The following is an 18623-nucleotide window of genomic DNA, read 5'->3' as shown; positions in this document are numbered from 1 at the left end:
TGCCACTGGGTAGGGTATCTCATCCATTGGTAGAGGTTATGAACGTCCATGCAATTAACTGAATCTAACTTCTTTATTATGTTATCTTCATAGCAGGTAAAAGTGTGCACTGCAAGTGTGTGCGCAGAAACGAAGACAACTACAGTGGCAAGATTGACAACAGATACTCAGTGAGTTCAGTTCTTGCGACTGTTGAGCTATGCGGACAACCTTAGCCTTACATGTCCAGTGTACTGCTATAGGACCTGTAGTTATCATGACCTCAGCTTTCAATCTAAGAAACTGAGAGTAGAGTACGGCTTATTTATTTGACTCATCATGTTATGATGGCTGACAGTGAAATTGGACAATATCATATAACCTCCAGTGAAAATTGATTTATTCTAAAAGGACAAAGCCAAAAACGTACGTCAATGACATTGGATTTATGAAGATGGCTGTTTGATGTGTTTCAGTCCATACAGTACTCCCAGCAGTGGTAGCTGTAACCATCATCCACTGGAGCAGAGAGAACAGCCCTCACATTGGAACGCAATTTACAGCAACAAGGGCAATAAACCCCAAACAAAACAAACATCACATGTCAGTGTCTTCAAAGAAACTTTTTAAAAAAGCTGGTAATGATCTAGGTATTTCTTAACTCAAAAGTTCTAATTGTGCAAATAGTCATCAGTCCACACACCCTGTCCAGGAAAGTTGTCACTTCACCGCAAAATTCCACAGTCAAATCATGGCAACCTTTAGGAAATGTTATTTACCCTCTTATATAAGGTTAATGGAGGTTAATGGAATTACAAGGCAATTGCATATTGAACATCAATGGGGGAAATGTTCAAAGACACATAACATACAGTACATGGCCAAAGGTATGTGGACACGTCAAACATCTCATTCCAAATCATGGACATTAATATGGAGTTGGTCTCCCCTTTGCTGCTATAACAGCCTCCAGTGGAAGGCTTTCCACTAGATGTTGGAACATTGCTGCGGGGACTTACATTCAGCCACAAGAGCTTTGGTGAGTTCGGGCACTGATGTTGGGCGATTAGGCCTGGCTCGCAGTCTGCATTCCAATTCATCCCAAAGGTGTTCGATGTGGTTGAGGTCAGGGCTCTGTGCAGGCCAGTCAAGTTCCTCCACACCGATCTCAACAAACCATTTCTGTATGGACCTCGCTTTGTGCACAGGGGCATTGTCATGCTGAAACAGGAATGGGCCTTCCCCAAACTGTTACCACAAAGTTGGAAGCACAGAATTGCCTAGAATGTTATTATATGATGTAGCGTTAAGATTTCCCTTCACTAGAACTAAGGGGCCTAGTCCGAACCATGAAAAACAGCCTCAGACCATTATTCCTCCTCCACCAAATTTTTGTTGGCATTATGCATTCGGGCAGGTAACGGTCTGCTGAAATCCACCAAACCCAGATTTGTCTGTCAGATGGTGAAGTGTGATTCATCACTCCAGAGAAGACATTTCCACTGCTCTAGAGTCCAATGGCGGCGAGCTATACACCACTCCAGCCAACGCTTGGCATTGCGATCTTAGGCTTGTGTTCGGATGCTCGGTGTTACAAATCCCTTTGGCCCAGCAGTCTAGGGGGGGGGGGGGTGGTAACGAGACCCGTAACTACTTATGCAAAGTATACTAGTGAAAAAGGAACAGTGAGAACGAATAACCCACAGACAACTAAATTACCGTCAAACACTCATGGTTTATTTGTAAACACACGGTAAAGGGGGGGGGGGGGCAGGAAGAGGGGCTGAGCTGGACCCAAGGAAAGAAACAAATATCCAAAAACACCCCTAAGCTAGACTACCTGCTTCAACAACAGCTAGCTAACTAACCAAAAATATAGTGGGTGGTCCGCCCAGTTCTAACTAGTGTTCTTAGACAAAGTATTCCTACGGGTAGTGTATGCCCATGGGCGACTTGTCTTGGTACCACCTTTTCCCACCATCAAACAAACAGTCAAACACCATAACAAAGTGACATGTAGTTGCAAAACACAAGAGATCTAGAGAGATCAAGCTGTAGAGAAAACAACTGACAAAATATTGACACTTTGGGCCCAATTTGGACATTTTCACTTAGGGGTGTACTCACTTTTGTTGCCAGCGGTTTAGACATTAATGGCTGTGTGTTGAGTTATTTTGAGGGGACAGCAAATGTACACTGTTATACAAGCTGTACACTCACTACTTTACATTGTAGAAAAGTGTCATTTCTTCAGTGTTGTCACATGAAAAGATATACTCAAATATTTACAAAAATGTGAGGGGTGTACTCACTTTTGTGATATACTGTACACTGATTGACTTTTAATGATGAAATGTACACTGAGTGTAAAAAACCTTAGGAACACCTGCTCTTTCCTCACCTGAATCCAGGTGAAAGCTCTGATCCTTTATTGATGCCACTTGTTAAATCCACTTCAATCAGTGTAGATGAAGGGGAGGAGACAGGTTAAATAAGGATTATTAAGCTTTGAGACAACTGAGACATGGATTGAGTATGTGTGCCTTTCAGAGCGTGAATGGGAAAGACACATTTAAGTGCCTTTGAACGGGGTATGGTACTAGGGGCCAGGAGCACCAGTTTGAGTGTGTCAAGAACTGCAACGCTGCTGGGTTTTTCACGCTCAACAGTTTCCCGTGTGTATCACGAATGGTCCACCACACAAAGGACATCCAGCCATCTTGACACAACTGTGGGAAGCACTGGAGTCAACATGGGCCGACACCTTGTAGAGTCCATGCCCCGACAAATTGAGGCTGTTCTGGGGGGGTGCAAGTCAATATTAGGAAGGTGTTCCTAATGGTTTGTACACTCAGTGTATGTTTTAAATCCCTACAAGTATGTTAAAACAACCAACAAAACACTACAACATGTACTTTCACAGTTCATAAATCGTTCAAAAAACTACCTCAGAAGAATAGGACAATACTATAAGTCTACTATATGTATATATTTCCCTTTGACAACGAAAAACGTATCAATATACTTTTTATGACCGCTGGACATAAGATAGAATGGAAGATTCCTTTGAGTCTATCTTGTTTATAATAAACATTTTCACTTTGGGGATCCCTCATTGACAGGCTTTCATCTTTCAAAAAGAATTTGCCTAATAGGGTGGGGGATGGTGGTGTTGGCTCCACAGTCAATGTACTCAAAGGTGTCTTCGGACAGCTGCTCCGAGTGAGCCAAGTAGGAAATGTTCATTGTCATTCTGTGGAAGACAAAAAAGGGATATCAAGGCAGACATTTTGAAATCTTCCTCCGGAAGTGCACAGTTCTCGTGTTTCAAAATGTCCCTTTTATAGACTGGTCAAGTTCAAAGGTTTGTTTTTCTGTTGTTCCTGACTACCTTTTTCCCATTATAAAAAAAAAAGCGTCAACTTTAAATTGGGTTGGTTTATGACCTAAAAGCAAATACTATAGTTACACTGTTACTAGTTTTAAGGCATGATTCATCTCAAATGGACATGAAACAAATGTGTGAGATTTTTGAACATGTGGCTTGAAAGGGGAAATTCATCCACGTTTTGAAAAGGCAAAAAAAAATCTGTTTTGGTCTAGATTTTGTCTTGGCCAAAGGTCTTCAAGATCACTGACAACAAGAATCGTCAGCAAAACTACCATGTACACCATTCTTAGAAGCATAAGATCTGTCTGTTTGAGTGGTTCCAAACAAGATATGTTACAATGGGAAGTCAATTGACATACTACAGCCTGGAGGTCAGAGAGGCTTAAGTGCCTTGAAGTGTTTGTGGTGTGACAGCTGTGTTTGTGGTTGGCCTCTTTAACATATCTTAGAATAGAGTGTGAAACTCACTGCAAATGCAAGAACAAGGTGTGAATCCTTATGGTGTTTGACTTGCAGTAATTACTGAAACAGAGGAGTTATAAAGACATTTATCAGCCTACACATTTATCACATAAGGAAAATAATATATTTTCAAAGCAAAACTAAGAGCGTACTGTAACTTTAATTCATACTGTAGGTCCTATCCAAGAGTTCATACTGTAATGTACACATATGCAGATAACACTGTATTTCCTTCCTATTTTAGAAGCAGTGATGATGGTAATGATATTGAACATATAAATGATAATAAATGTCATGCTTACTTCAGGCCTGCGTCCTCAATTGTTATGGGTATGACAACAGTATACTGTAGGAGATCGGAAAACTTAATTTGACTGGGAATTAAGGTCCAACGGTTTCATACGGGACCATAAACAAAATCTCTTTGAATTACACAGTATTACAATTGTGTAATTGATTTATATGAAACAACAATATCAAACTCACCGCTTTCTCTGAACGTGATTTGACCGCGGTCATATTAGATATCTTGATCCTGCCCACCACTGTTTCAGCAATCAGCACTTGTATATCAAATTCCAAGAATTGAATGTCCGCAAAGTTCTCATTGGTGACGTTAAAGACATTCTGGAGGAGGAAAAACATAGTTTGGTCACACTGACCTCATAATAAACCAAACAATGAGTGATCACCTATTGTCTATGATATATATAGTTGAAGTCGGAAGTTTATATACACCTTAGCCAAATACATTTAAAAACTCAGTTTTTCACAATTCCTGACATTTAATCCTAGTAAAAAATCTCTGTCTTAGGTCAGTTAGGATCCCCACTTCATTTTAAGAATGTGAAATGTCAGAATAATAGTAGAGAATGATTTATTTCAACTTTTATTTCTTTCATCACATTCCCAGTGGGTCAGAAGTTTACATACACTCAATTAGTATTTGGGAGCATTGCCTTTCAATTGTTTAACTTGGGTCAAATGTTTCAGGTAGCCTTCCACAAGCTTCCCACAATAACTTGGGTGAATTTTGGCCCATTTCTCTTGACAGAGCTGTCAGGTTTGTAGGCCTCCTTGCTCGCAAACGCTTTTTCAGTTCTGCCAACATATTTTCTATAGAATTGAGGTCAAGGCTTTGTGATGGCCACTCCAATACCTTGTGTTTGTTGTCCTTAAGCCATTTTGCCACAACTTTGGAAGTATGCTTGGGGTCATTGTTCATTTGGAAGCCGCATTTGCGACCAAGCTTTAACTTCCTGACTGATGTCTTGAGATGTTGCTTCAATATATCCACATAATTTTCCTACATTAAAGACATCTATTTTGTGAAGTGCACCAGTCCCTCCTGCAGCAAAGCACTCCCACAACATGATGCTGCCACCCCCGTTGCTCATGGTTGAGATGCTGTTCTTCGGCTTGCAAGCATTCCCCTTTTTCCTCCAAACATAACAATGGTCGTTATGGCCAAACAGTTCTGTTTTTGTTTCATCAGACCAGAGGACATTTCTCCAAAAAGTACGAACTTTGTCCCCATGTGCAGTTGCAAACCGTAGTCTGGCTTTTTTATGGTGGTTTTGGAGCAGTGGCTTCTTCCTTGCTAAGCGGCATTTCAGGTTATGTCGATATAGGACTCGTTTCACTGTGGATATAGATACTTTTGTACCTGTTTCCTCCAGCATCTTCACAAGGTCCTTTGCTGTTGTTCTGGGATTGATTTGCACATTTCGCACCAAAGTACGTTCATCTCGAGGAGACAGAACGTGTCTCCTCCCTGAGCGGTAAGACGGCTGCATGGTCCCATGGTGTTTATACTTGCGTACTTTTGTTTGTACAGATGAACATGGTACCTTCAGGCGTTTGGAAATTGATTCCAAGGCTGAACCAGATGTGTGGTGGTCTACAATTTGTTTTCTGAGGTCTTGGCTGATTTCTGGCATCATGAGGAAGGAAAATTATGTGGATATATTGAAGCAACATCTCAAGACATCAGTCAGGAAGTTAAAGCTTGGTCACAAATGGGTCTTCCAAATGGACAATGACCCCAAGCATACTTCCAAAGTTGTGGCAAAATGGCTTATGGACAACAAAGTCAAGGTATTGGAGTGGCCATCACAAAGCCCTGACCTCAAACCTATAGATTTTTGGGGGGCAGAACTGAAAAAGCGTGTGCTAGCAAGGAGGCCTACAAACCTGACTCAGTTATACCAGCTCTGTCAGGAGGAATGGGCCAAAATTCACCCAACTTATTGTGAGAAGCTTGTGGAAGGCTACCCGAAACATTTGACCCAAGTTAAACAATTTAAAGGCAATGCTCCCAAATACTAATTGAGTGTATGTAAACTTCTGACCCACTGGGAATGTGATGAAAGAAATAAAAGCTGAAATAAATCATTCTCTCTACTATTATTCTGACATTTCACATTCTTAAAATAAAGTGGTGACCCTAACAGATTTTTACTAGGATTAAATGTCAGGAATTGTGGAAAAACTGAGTTTAAATGTATTTGGCTAAGGTGTATGTAAACTTCCGACTTCAACTGTATATGGGAGTGCGGCACGCATATATCTCGTATTTACCGCGATTTGCATTTCAACTGTATGCGGGGTGAAGAAGACCATCACTGATTTGACGGTGACAAGGGACAGTGAGATACTCCGTGGGAAGAGGAAGAAGAGGATCAGACAGCAGATCAGGAGACACACCACCACCGATATACACACATAGAGTTTCCTTGGAAATTGGAAAAGAAGAATGCAGTTAAAGGTCCCGAACAAACTTCATGATTCCCATGTAAAATAGCCTTTTGAATGACTAAAATATAACGTTAATATTTGTTTTTGGATAGAAATGCTAAATATTTTACAAAAAGTAATGGTTAACTACCAGGAAGTTTGAAAAGGTAGGGTGAGTGGGCGGAAAGCTTACATTCATGAGCTTGCCTTGACTGACAGCCCTTTGAAACACCTATGTTGAGCAACTTGGATGCAGTGAGCAGTGTTGCAGTCAAATCATCTCAAGCAAATATGGTGATACATAAAGCAACTCGAGCAACATTGAAAGTGCATGAATGATGTCATTTTTTATTGTTGATACATCTCCCGTTTGGCGTGTCTCTTATGACGCCTCCTGAATCCAAGTGTTTGACACAGGGGGAGAGGACCAGTAACTTTATTATCAAACTTTATCAATGTAAAGCAACAGTCATTTTTCATACTTTTGTCATCATGCTGTACTTTGATCTGGTTTCATCCAAATATCATCAAATTTCATGAAAAAACGTGATTTTGACTGTTCGTGACTAGGTTTGCACATTTTGGGGAATATTCAAAAGTGGAAACTTTCCATGTGAATTAACGGGAATATATGAGAATTAACGAAAATATATGCAAATTAATATTAATACCATTTAAATATAGATGTTTTTTTGCATTGGATATATCTACCATATCATATGGAGACAGAAACATAAACCTTTTACCTTATCATAAGTAGACATAATTGCAAATGATTAAATCCTTCTAATAGAAAAAAAAAACTATTTAGTTACGAATTGAACTTTAATTAAATGAATTGACTCTTCACATGGGAGGATTTCACTGAACAACAAAAGAAAGGGAATATTGAATGATCCCCAATGATCCATCGCATCTCCCAAAAATGTTTTCAACATACATCTGTAAAGTGATAGTCTAGAAACTAAAGCTTTGGTTGTCTTCCTCTCAGGCTTCCATGTCTTCTCCACCTCTTGAACATCAGGCTCTGAGGCCTCATCCTTCACTGTCACTTTCCAACCTTGTTGAGGATAGCTCTTTGTCAGATTCAAAAAGCCTCAAATTTGCCCGGATGGCCACCAATTGTTCAACCCTTGTATTGGTCAGCCTGTTGCGTGCGTTGGTGTGTCTGTTCCCAAACAAGGACCAGTTGCACTCTGAGGCGGCTGATGTTGGTGGGATTTGGAGGATGATGGAGGCAACAAGGGAAAGAGCCTCTAACCCACAAAGTCCCTTCCACCAGGTGGTTGATGAGATATGTTGGCACAACTGCCATATTGCATCTCCATCCCAAAGCCCTTGCTTTGAAGTGTACTTCGCCAGACTGCCCAGAATCTTGCCCTCATCCAGGCCAAGGTGGCGAGACACGGTAGTGATGACACCATAGGCCTTGCCTATGCCGTTCTGTACCATCACTCATTCATAACTTTTTATGTACATATTCTTCATCCCTTTACACTTGTGTGTATAAGGTAGTTGTTGTGAAATTGTTAGGTTAGATTACTCGTTGGTTATTACTGCATTGTCGGAACTAGAAGCACAAGCATTTCGCTACACTCGCATTAACATCTGCTAACCATGTGTATGTGACAAATAAAATTTGATTTGATCTCTGCACCAGACAGGATGCTCTTGCCAGCATACTTGGGGTCCAACATGTACGCTGCGGCGTATGGGCTTCAGGCAAAAGTCTTTACACTTTTTGATGTATTTCAGACCTGCAGTTTCCTCTGCTTGAAGCAACAGTGAAGTGGGCAGGGTAGTACGGATTTCTTCTCTTACATCTGCAAGCAGAGTCTGAACATCAGACAGGATGGCATTGTCTCCCTCAATCCGTGCAATGGCTACTGCTATGTATCAGGAGTTTCAGGATGCTTACCACTCTCTCCCAAAATACGTCAAACATGAGGATCCTCTTGATGGGGCTGTCCATATCGTAAGACTGTGATATGGCCATTTCTCGGAGAGACTCTTTCCCCTCCAGGAGACTGTCAAACATGATGACAACACCACCCCAACGGGTGTTGCTGGGCAGCTTCAATGTTCTCTTATTCTTCTCATTTTGCTTGGTGAGGTAGATTGCTGCTATAACTTGATGACCCTTCACATACCTAACCATTTCCTTGGCTCTCTTGTAGAGTGCATCCATTGTTTTCAGTGCCATGATGTCCTCGAGGAGCAGATTAAATGCATGAGCAGCACAGCCAATGGGTGTGATGTGAGGGTAGGACTCCTCCACTTTAGACCAAGCAGCCTTCATGTTCGCAGCATTGTCTGTCACCAGTGCAAATACCTTCTGTGGTTCAAGGTTATTGATGACTGCTTTCAGCTCATTTGCAATGTACAACCGGTGTGTCCATTGTCCCTTGTGTCTGTGCTCTTGTAGAATACTGGTTGAGGGGTGGAGATGATGTAGTTAATTATTCCTTGCCCGCAAACATTCAAACACCCATCAGAGATGATAGCAATACAGTCTGCTTTCTCTATGATTTGCTTGACCTTCACTTGAATTCTGTTGAACTCTGCATCCAGCAAATGAGTAGATAAAGCATGTCTGGTTGGAGGGGTGTATGCTGGGCGAAGAACATTCAGAAATCTCTTCCAATACACATTGCCTGTGAGCATCAGAGGTGAACCAGTTGCATACACAGCTCGAGCAAAACATTCATCATCATTTCTCTGACAATGTTCCGCCATTGCTATCGATAAGGTGTCTTTTCCGGAAAGTTTCCGACCCTTTGCAACCCTATTTGTGACCTTTAATAACCATGAAGCGTAACACAATATGCTGATTAAACACACCAAGAATCTTGCTGTACACTGTTTCGTATGGGTAAAGCTCAAAAATCGAATCAAATCTAATTTTATTCGTCACATGAGCCGAATAAAATGCTTACTTACAAGCCCGTTAGTAACAATGCCGAGTTAAAAGATTATAAAAAGAATAACACGAGGAAAAATGGTTTATATACAGGGAGTAACACTACCATATCAATTTGCAGGGGTGCGAGGTAATTGAGATAGATATGTACATAGAGGCAGAAAATCTAATAATAAGATTAAAAAAGGAACAGAGTAGCAGCGACGTATGATGATTGTGAAAGTCTGTGTGTCTCAGAGGAGGCTAGTGGGAAGAGCTACAGATGGTCGGGCTCATTGTAATGGCTGGAAGGGAATAAATGGAATGGTATCAAACATATGGAAACAACATGTTTGACTCCGTTCCACTGGTGTGTATGTGTGTGTGGCGTCAGTACGCGTTATGTGTGTGTCTGTATGTGTGTGTGTGTGTTTTTTTGTTGTTGTTGTCAGAGTGTCAGTGTCAGTGTAGTGTGAGGGTAGAGTCTTGTGAGTGTGCATAGGGTCAGTGGAAAATAAGGTCAAACTCAATACAGATAGTCTGGGTAACCGTTTGATTAACTATTTAGCAGTCTTATGGCGTGGGGATAGAAGCTGTCTCGGAGCCTGGTGCTCCAGTACCATTTGCCGGACGCTACATCACTGGGGCCGAGCTCCCTGCCATCCAGGACCTCTATATCAGGCCGTGTCAGAGGAAGGCCCGAAATATTGCCAAAGACTTCAGCCACCCAAGTCATAGACTGTTCTTCCTCTGACACTTTTTCGGGCCTTCCTCTGAGCTCCCTGCCATCCAGGACCTATGCGTCAGGCAGTGTCAGAGGAAGGCCTGAAAAATCTATATCAGGCAGTGTCAGAGGAAGACATGCATTCTTCACGACTGTGTGTGTGGACAATGTTAAGTCCTTAATCATGTGGACACCGAGGAACTTGAAGCTCTCGACCCGCTCCACTACAGCCCTGTCAATGTGGATGTGGGAGTGCTCACCCCCCTGTTTACTGTAGTCCACGATCAGCTCTTTGGTCTTACTGACGTTGAGGGAGAAGTTGTTGTCCTGGCACCACACTGCCAGGTCTCTGACCTTCTCCCTGTAGGCTTTTTCCATCGCCGTCGGTGATCAGGCCTACCAACGTTGCGTCTTCAGCAAACTTGATGCTGCATGGCCACGCAGTCGTGGTTTAACAGGGAGTACAGGAGGGGACTAAGCACACACCCATGAGGGGCCCCCGTGTTGAGGGTCAGCGTGGTGGTGGAGGTGCTGTTGCCTACCCTCACCACCTAGGGGAGGCCCGTCAGGAACTCCAGGATCCAGTTGCAGAGGGAGGTGTTCAACACACAGTTATGCACGCGCACGCGCGCACAAACACGCACACTCAAAAACAGACACACACACTTACGTCCGGCTGGGCCTCAGTCTTATGTCTGAACATGGGATGACTGCCACTAGCTGATCATGTCCTATACAGAGAAGAACAAGTTATTATTTCACAGTTAGAGATACTGCTGTATTGGCATGTCAGCCTTGCTGCACAGAACACAACAGCATTTTGATTTCATTTCACAGAGAAATGAAAGTGACTCTCCCTTCTTTTGAAACAAATGTGGGTTATGACTGCCACACGCTGATCACGTCCTATACAGAGAACAGGAAGGTGAGTTATGACTTCACAGTTAGACATACTGCTGTATTCAAATCCAATCCAAGTTTATTGGTCGCGTACACAGCTTTGCAGATGTTATAGCGGGTGCAGCGAAATGCTTAAGTTACTAGCTCCTAACAATGCAGTAAAATATCAAACAAGTACACAAATAACACAAAATATAAATAAAGAAATGTCAGAACCAAACCAATTAACATCCCAAATAGCACTGTAACAGTAATCCAAATGCAATCTATACGTATATACAGTACAACAGATTAATTGACACAAGATATACTAAGAATTAGATGTACAGCAGTAGATACTGTATAGTATAGTGAGCTATGTCAAAAATCCAGGATATAAATAAATATGTGGTGTGTATAAACAGTGTAACTAAAATGCAATGTGCAGTAGTAGAAATATTAGAATGAGCTACTGTATGTCGAAAATACAGTATTTAAATACACAGTACAAAACCCCATGGCAAAATTGAAAGAACTGCAGCAAATTAGCTTACAGACCAGTCCGCAATATAAATATATAGTATATGTATGTGAATTAAGTGTAAAGACAGATGTACAGTATGTGAATAGAAAATGTGTTTCCAGCAGTAGTTGGGAGTGGCATGTCAGCCTTGCTACACAGGACACAACAGCAATTTGAGAACTGAAAGTGACTCTCACTTCTCTTAAAACAAATGTAGGTTACTAAACACAAATCTTAACAAGTCTTGAATAACAACATGAAAATAATCCCAACATCAACATGTAAGTAAATTCCAGGCACAACTAAGTAGTTAGTCTGGCTGAAGTGGACCACCTACCTCTTGGAATACGCCCTACTCCCCAACAAGTCGGGCAGGTATCTCCTAGGTTGCCTGTACTGTCTCCGGTGATGGCTCCATATGTTTGGGAGTGGGACTGAAGTCTTCTCTTCTCCGGTTCTTGTTCCTGAGGCATGATGGCCTCTGTATCATCCTTGGAGCCACTGGAGTGTTCTAAAGGGACCATAGTCGAAACACCATCCGATCTGCTGGGAGAAATGCAAACACAACCCCCACCCCACTCTGCTCTTACAAGGTGGAAATTCCCTCTTGAAGATCAGCCATGCATTCCCTCACTTTTCTCACACGAACAAGTATGCTTGATATTGTCTAGTTCGGTATAACTCTATCTATAAGCACCTTGGTGACTCCGTTGGTCCTCTTTGTGAAACCTGAAATAATGTTGAGTTGCCCTCACACCGTAAAGTGCACCATAAACCTTCAACCTGCCTCTATAACATAATTGTCCTGAATTAAATCTAGAGACATAGGAGGAGACAAAGACATAGGAGGCCCAAGTCCTCAACATTGCTGTAAAGACAAGACGGTTAGCATCACTGTATATTATCTCTGACTGATTGCAGACCTATGATCGACTGCTACTGGGTTAGAGAAGTTTTGTCAAGGTGAGATGTTGAGAGGAATATTTTTTTGGGGGCCACAATATTGCTACGATGTAGGCCCCGGCTATTCAACTGGTGGCCCTTGGGTCAGATTTGGCCCTTTTATGAATTTAGAATGGCCCTTTGATAGTGGCGTGTATTCATGGATGCCAAGGGATGCCAGGCTCCCCCCAAAAATGTATCTTTCGTCTTTTGGTGTTTCATAATGTTCCTTTATTCCGCAAGAGGCTGAATGTATCTCACAGGAGAAAGCATCTGAGCGAGTAAAACAGCGCCCCTCTGTCTCTCTACGTGTAGGCCATCTATCTGATGCTGTCTGGTCCAAACAAGTATGACATTGTTGCAGCCCGTAGCATTGAAGGCAAAGGAAGCCAGCGAGCATCTGGCCTCCCTTGACAAAAAAAAGTTAGCCAACCAGCTTAGAGCTGTGAATGGTCCTGGTGCACACAAAAAAAGTGCCAAAGGAAGCCAGCTTGGATTTGGCATCACTTCTATCAAATCCCATTGAGAGCATACGTCATTGACAGAAAAACTTGAATTGTTGCATCTCGTGGCATTGTTTCCCTCCGGTGGCTAGCTAGCCAGCTATCTGAAATTGGCCCTTTTCTAAATCAGCCATGGTTGGAGATAGGAATTTGGACTTGTGGTTTTAATTAATTCTCCATACTGGCCAATGATTATAAAGGTGATTCTGATCCAACCATTAATTCATACATTGTTGTGCCCCTGGCCTGAGAGGATGGAAGTTCAATATGTAGCTAGCTACATGTAGAAGCTAATGTTTACTAGCTAATGTTGCCCGTGAATGGGTTAGGCTAGAAAGCAAGCATTTTAGCCAGGTAGCCTTGGACAACAAAAAATACAAGTGTGTACTGTATAACAGGGGGATAGACTGTTTCGTCAGCGTGAAAGAGAGGAGGATGGCATTGGCGCTTCTCTACAAGTAGTGAGTCAACATGTTTTTTTCTACTTGCATGAACACACACACATAAAACAGAACCTTGTACAGCCATCATATTTAGCTTACGTTGATTGGACTAAATTGTTTTGGTATCTTGTAAAGATTGTCGACAGTTGTCACTGTATTAGACTAAGCAGAGGTGATTTGATGACGATGAAATGTTGAAGTTGAAATGGTGCTGGAGTAGTGGAGGCAGCTCCTGTTTTCTTTGCGACTTGCGGTTACCCTCTGTGGTTCTGAATCCACAGTTGTTTAGTGGTCCGAATATGTCTGAAACAGGAACTTGCTTGACCATGCTGTCGGTCATGTAACTTTCTGTTACTGTAAATGGAATATGCTTTGTGGACTTCACTGGATAGAGGTTGCTATCCTTGCCTTCCCGGGGGATTTTACCCATGCACCACTACTGCCCTTTGATCAATTCTGAAAATAACTTCTTTTTTTTTAAGCAAAAAGGTGCCCTCTTCAAAATTGTCCAATGGGAGAACCGGTTTTCCTGTAGTCCCGCCCATTAGCTGCTGTCACTGAAGATCACTAAACATACCAGTCACAGCAATCAGAGCTGCTAGCAGGGTACAGGGTCTGTCTGCCCGCCTATCAGCGCTTTCACCACAGATGAGATCACTACACTGCCTGATACACCATATCGAGTTTTGCGCTTGACTCAGCAGTGAGTTAAAAAAAAACTCTATGGACTCAGTTATGGCTATCATAAACTTTATCCAGTCAACGTCTAGCCTACAACATCGCTTGTTTTGTAGTCTGCTGAGCATCACCATCTACTTTTATATAATGTTGCTCATTTGCTAAGCAAGGGTAATAATTCTCTCAAGAGAGCAACCTATGTGCGCTTAGTTGCTTTTCTCAAGAAAGCCAACAGATATCTAGCGAAAGTGCTTGATGAGAAGTTCGTTTTAGATGCAGTTTGTTTTTTTGTGACATCTTCAATCAATTGAATTGACTTTATTGACATGATTTGAAAAACACTGCTTTTCACAATGTGTTATTTTTCTCCTCTGATATGAGCCCAAACAAAACGCTACACTGCGCAACGAGATTTGATGAGTTTTGCGCCTGGATCACACCGACAGGGCATTTGCATTTTGGTACCCCAGAATTATATTAATTTCCAATGAAACGCTGCGTTTGCCTTACAGCATTGCGTTGCAGAGGCAGTTGCAGTGCATACCTAGGTTTTATCGAACGTATGCGTCAACCTGTATGCATAGACAACTTGACAGAAATGGTAGCAGAAGGTGAATGTTGAACTTTTGTTGCAAACATCCAGATGATGCTGCGTACTATTTTGTGCAATGACACTGTCGGTGTGTTCGAAGCATAAAACACTGTTTGTCTCGCTCTGTGTGGTGCATGTGTTGGATTTATCGAACAAATGCATCAAACAGTATGTGCAGAGGTTTGACAGAAATGGTAGCAAAAGGTGAATATTCGTGATCATCTGGATATGTGTGCAACAAAAGTTTAACATTCACCCTCTGCTACCATTTCTGTTAAGCTGTCTACAGCATACAGGTTGACGCATACGTTCGATCAAATCTAGGCCTGCACCACACCGAACGCACTGCAACTGCCTCTGCAATGCAATGCTGCAAGGCAAACACAGGATGTAATTCTGGTGTACCAAAATGCAATGACACTGTAGTCCCCACAGAGGTGGTGCACAGTTTGTTTATAAAGACCCGTTCTCTACTGATGTGGGGGGAGAAAAACTTCTCTGCGAAAGCTAGTCAACTGAGACATGCCATTTTACACAGTGGCAGTCGGTGCCGTTTATGATTGAGGGAGGACAATGTTTATTTAATTTATTTTTTGACCAATGCCTTATTTCTATTACAGGATATTGGATCACTGTCATTCATATTCCATTCACCCAGCTCAATGTAACATCGATAGGTTTAGGCTACTACATGATACTCTAAAGTTTCTCTACCCAACATGAGGTTGCTACAACCCAGCCTATGTATGAAAGTTTACAACATAGGTGCACAGGTTGAGAGACATTTGAGTAATCAAGGTGACAGACATTGACACATTCAATACCACCTTGCATACTCTTGCCTGCATCTAGCTGATCTAGTGTGTAATTATTAGTCCAACAGTTACAAACGAGACTTTCAGTTGAACAAATTCAAGTGGTGCAGTGTTCTAAGACACTGCATCTCCGTGCTAAGAGGCGTCACTACAGACAACCTGGTTCGAATCCAGACTGTATCACAACCAGCTGTGATTAGGAGTCCCATAAGGCGGCACACATTTGGCCCAGCGTTGGCTGTCATTGTAAATAAGAATTTGTTCTTAATGGACTTGCCTAGTTAAATGTTTATCCCTGTTCCGTTTGCTTCCATTTAAGAAGAAAAAAATTCAACAGAATCGGCAGAATTAATACACCCCTGATCAGACTCAAACGTTCACTTTCATGGCAGCCACAAACAAACAGCATGATCACTTTGATTGTTGTATAATTACTTTTCGCATCTATGTACTCTCCTTCTCACCTTTTCCCTTTGCTTGTGGACTTCAGTCCACAAAACATCAGCTGTCTGTGATCTGGCAAAAAATATCTTTCCAAGCCAAACCTTCATATCATAACCGCTACACACAACCTAGATCATTGTCACCATATTAATGTTATAAAAACTGATTGTATATTAGAGCTGTGCATGTTGTTCACAAGCGTACCTGCCCTCATTGGCTAGAATGGTTCCACCTGATCTCACCTCTACTTTAGGTGGAATGATAGAACAGCTATTGCCATGTTAAAATGTTATGGGATGCATTTTCGCCATAGTTTTTTATGGTAGCCAATTCTGGTAGACCTAAATTATGATGAAATAGCCACAGTAGCCTACTTGACCACTCTAGAAACTGTAACCTGAATCTGGTATAGCTGCTGTGTTCACAGTAAATTCGGGGCTCCTGAGTGGCGCAGAGGTGTAAGGCACTGCATCTTAGTGCAAGAGACCCTGATTCGAAACCAGGTTTTTAACTGACTTGCCTAGTTTAATAAAATATATATATTTTTTAATGCGCTGGAAGTTGACCAGAATTTTTTTTTACAACGTTCGAGTTTGCGCAGCAGACCTGAAATGGGCTCAGAGAACATTGCTGGTGGTATGTCTGCCCTATACATTATTTATACTTTAAAAACATTGATTTTATAGTTTTCGATTTGAATCTACGGAAAATTACAATGCATTAGTTCAGCTGACAGTGTAGAAAGTTGATATGCTTTTGCCTCTTAGCACTTACCTTATAAAATTATGTCCTGCAGGTTTTCAGTACTGCTAATTGTTGATTAGGTAAATACTCTCAGCCTATCATGTTTTATACCAGTCAAGGATTAACGAATGTTGGACACTTCTCCTACATCGTTTATATAAACTTACGAAGTGAAGTAATCACTTCCTACTTGAGGCATTTGGCAGGAGGATGTCGTTTCCGAATGTTGTATGCTGCCACTTGGTGGTAAATTACAAGCATTAACCACAACAATGTTTATCATATGCGCCTACAATTTGATTAAGACTTGGCCCGAAGCAATATATGGAAAGCAATGTATGGAAGTCGGTAGGCCAATGTCCAATTTCTAAAAACACTGAGTATAACTTATTTTAAGTAGCAAACAAGTTTGTAATACCTTAATGGCAATGTAATGCCCAGCAATTCGATGCACATCCCGTTTTTAGAAGGTAGAACATGTTGTAAAGCCATTTCAATATCATCTTTATGTATTCCCCTAACCACAGCTACAGAAGGCTATAGAAAGGAACTTAAAAAGAAAAGTCTTGGCCAATTGCAACCAAGGGATAGTTAACCCATAAAAAAATTCCATATTGCTTTCCTTACCATGCAAGCAGTCTATGGACATGGTATGGCAGCAATCCATGCTTTGGTTTTGTTAACTTGGCCACTTTCAAACGCTAACTTTATTTGCATTTGTGGCAGATATCCAATGCAGTCAATGGTACCTATATTTGCATTTTCATACTTCATGGCCAAATCTTTTTGTATCTAAAATGTATTCTTTAGCTCAATGAAGTCATATAAATGATGTGGACATGAAGCGTACAAATGCTAATATAGGTACCATTGGAGTGTTTGTAATCATGTAGACAAGTTATTCATGGTTTACATAAAATTGTAAGTAGCCAACACCAACATTGGTAAATTGCCACAGTAGATTTGCTGTAGTAAACAAGGGAATACTTAATTTCAGTTGTAGGGAATTGTCATATTTCAATCTCTGCATAGTCTTCTCAATGAGTAGGTTTAATTTATAAGAAATATAATAGCCTGTAGTGAACAGGACAAACATGTCTTGAAAGACTTTGAGAAAGCAGAACTAAAAGTTAACACTGAAAGCTTAATGCATATTGATGGTTTAGCTGAAAAATTGTGCTTACATAATAAAATACCATCAAGCATGACAATTACCCTCTGTTCTTTGCATTTCAACTATTTTGTGCCGTGCACATTACTTAAAGTTAACCTATAAGTTCAACAAGTCATCAGACACAAAATGTACAGAAACCCATACAACAAATCCATTAAAAGCAGTGCCATTCAACAGTAGTGTAAAGTTCTTAAGTAAAAATACTTTAAAGTACTACTTAAGTCTTTGTTTTGGTATCTGCACTTTACTATTTATATTTTTGACAACTTTTACTTCACTACATTTCTAAAGAAAATAATGTACTTTTTACTCCATACGGTTCCCTGTCACCCTAAAGTACTCATTACATTTTGAATGCTTAGCAGGACAGGAAAATGGTCAAATTCACACACTTATCAAGAGAACATCCCTAGTGAATCTGGCAGATTCACTAAACACAAATGCTTTGTTTGAAAACTGTCTGAGTGTTGGAGTGTGCCCCTGGCTATCCGAATTTTTTTTTTTTTTTTTAAACAAGAAAATAGTGCTGGCTGGTTTGCTTAATATAAGGAATTAAAAATTATTTATACTTTTACTTTTGATACTTAAGTACATTTTAGCAATTACATTTACTTTTGGCACTTAAGTATATTTAAAAACAAGTACTTTTAGACTTTTACTCAAGTAGTATTTTACTGGGTGACTTTCACTTGAGT

At 41.0% G+C, this 18623-nt stretch overlaps 1 protein-coding gene across 2 annotated transcripts; it reads right to left on the bottom strand.

Annotated features, from left to right (window-relative positions):
• Nucleotides 1-1694: 1694 nt before the first annotated feature.
• Nucleotides 1695-16926, bottom strand: LOC139581002 (transmembrane protein 106B-like). Of its 2 annotated transcripts, none has more exons than XM_071410286.1 (8): nucleotides 16785-16926; nucleotides 11931-12136; nucleotides 10862-10922; nucleotides 6413-6566; nucleotides 4319-4459; nucleotides 4135-4178; nucleotides 3839-3892; nucleotides 1695-3232 (listed from the first exon to the last, which is right to left on the bottom strand). In XM_071410286.1, exons 2-8 carry the CDS (start codon nucleotides 12115-12117, stop codon nucleotides 3106-3108), a joined length of 768 nt encoding a protein of 255 aa, XP_071266387.1. In that variant the 5' UTR covers nucleotides 12118-12136; nucleotides 16785-16926; the 3' UTR covers nucleotides 1695-3105. The 2 variants fall into 2 exon arrangements, with proteins under 2 accessions (XP_071266387.1, XP_071266388.1); XM_071410287.1 differs by having other exon boundaries at nucleotides 11931-12139; nucleotides 16785-16909.
• Nucleotides 16927-18623: the final 1697 nt, after the last annotated feature.

The sequence above is a fragment of the Salvelinus alpinus genome, chromosome 7 (genome assembly GCF_045679555.1).
Source record: "Salvelinus alpinus chromosome 7, SLU_Salpinus.1, whole genome shotgun sequence".
NCBI classification, from domain to species: domain Eukaryota; kingdom Metazoa; phylum Chordata; class Actinopteri; order Salmoniformes; family Salmonidae; genus Salvelinus; species Salvelinus alpinus.
The sequence above is the reverse complement of the archived record's forward strand: the minus strand, read 5'-3'. Positions and strand labels throughout refer to the sequence as shown.

Coding starts and splice junctions, on each gene's coding strand:
- LOC139581002 (XM_071410286.1), bottom strand. CDS start 12,117: ATGGTCCCTTTAGAACACTCCAGTGGCTCCAAGGATGATACAGAGGCC. Junction 6,567..10,861: donor AGACTGAGGCCCAGCCGGAC/GTAAGTGTGTGT, acceptor CCAATTTCCAAG/GAAACTCTATGTGTGTATAT. Junction 3,233..3,838: donor ACCTTGTTCTTGCATTTGCA/GTGAGTTTCACA, acceptor TGTCTTCCACAG/AATGACAATGAACATTTCCT.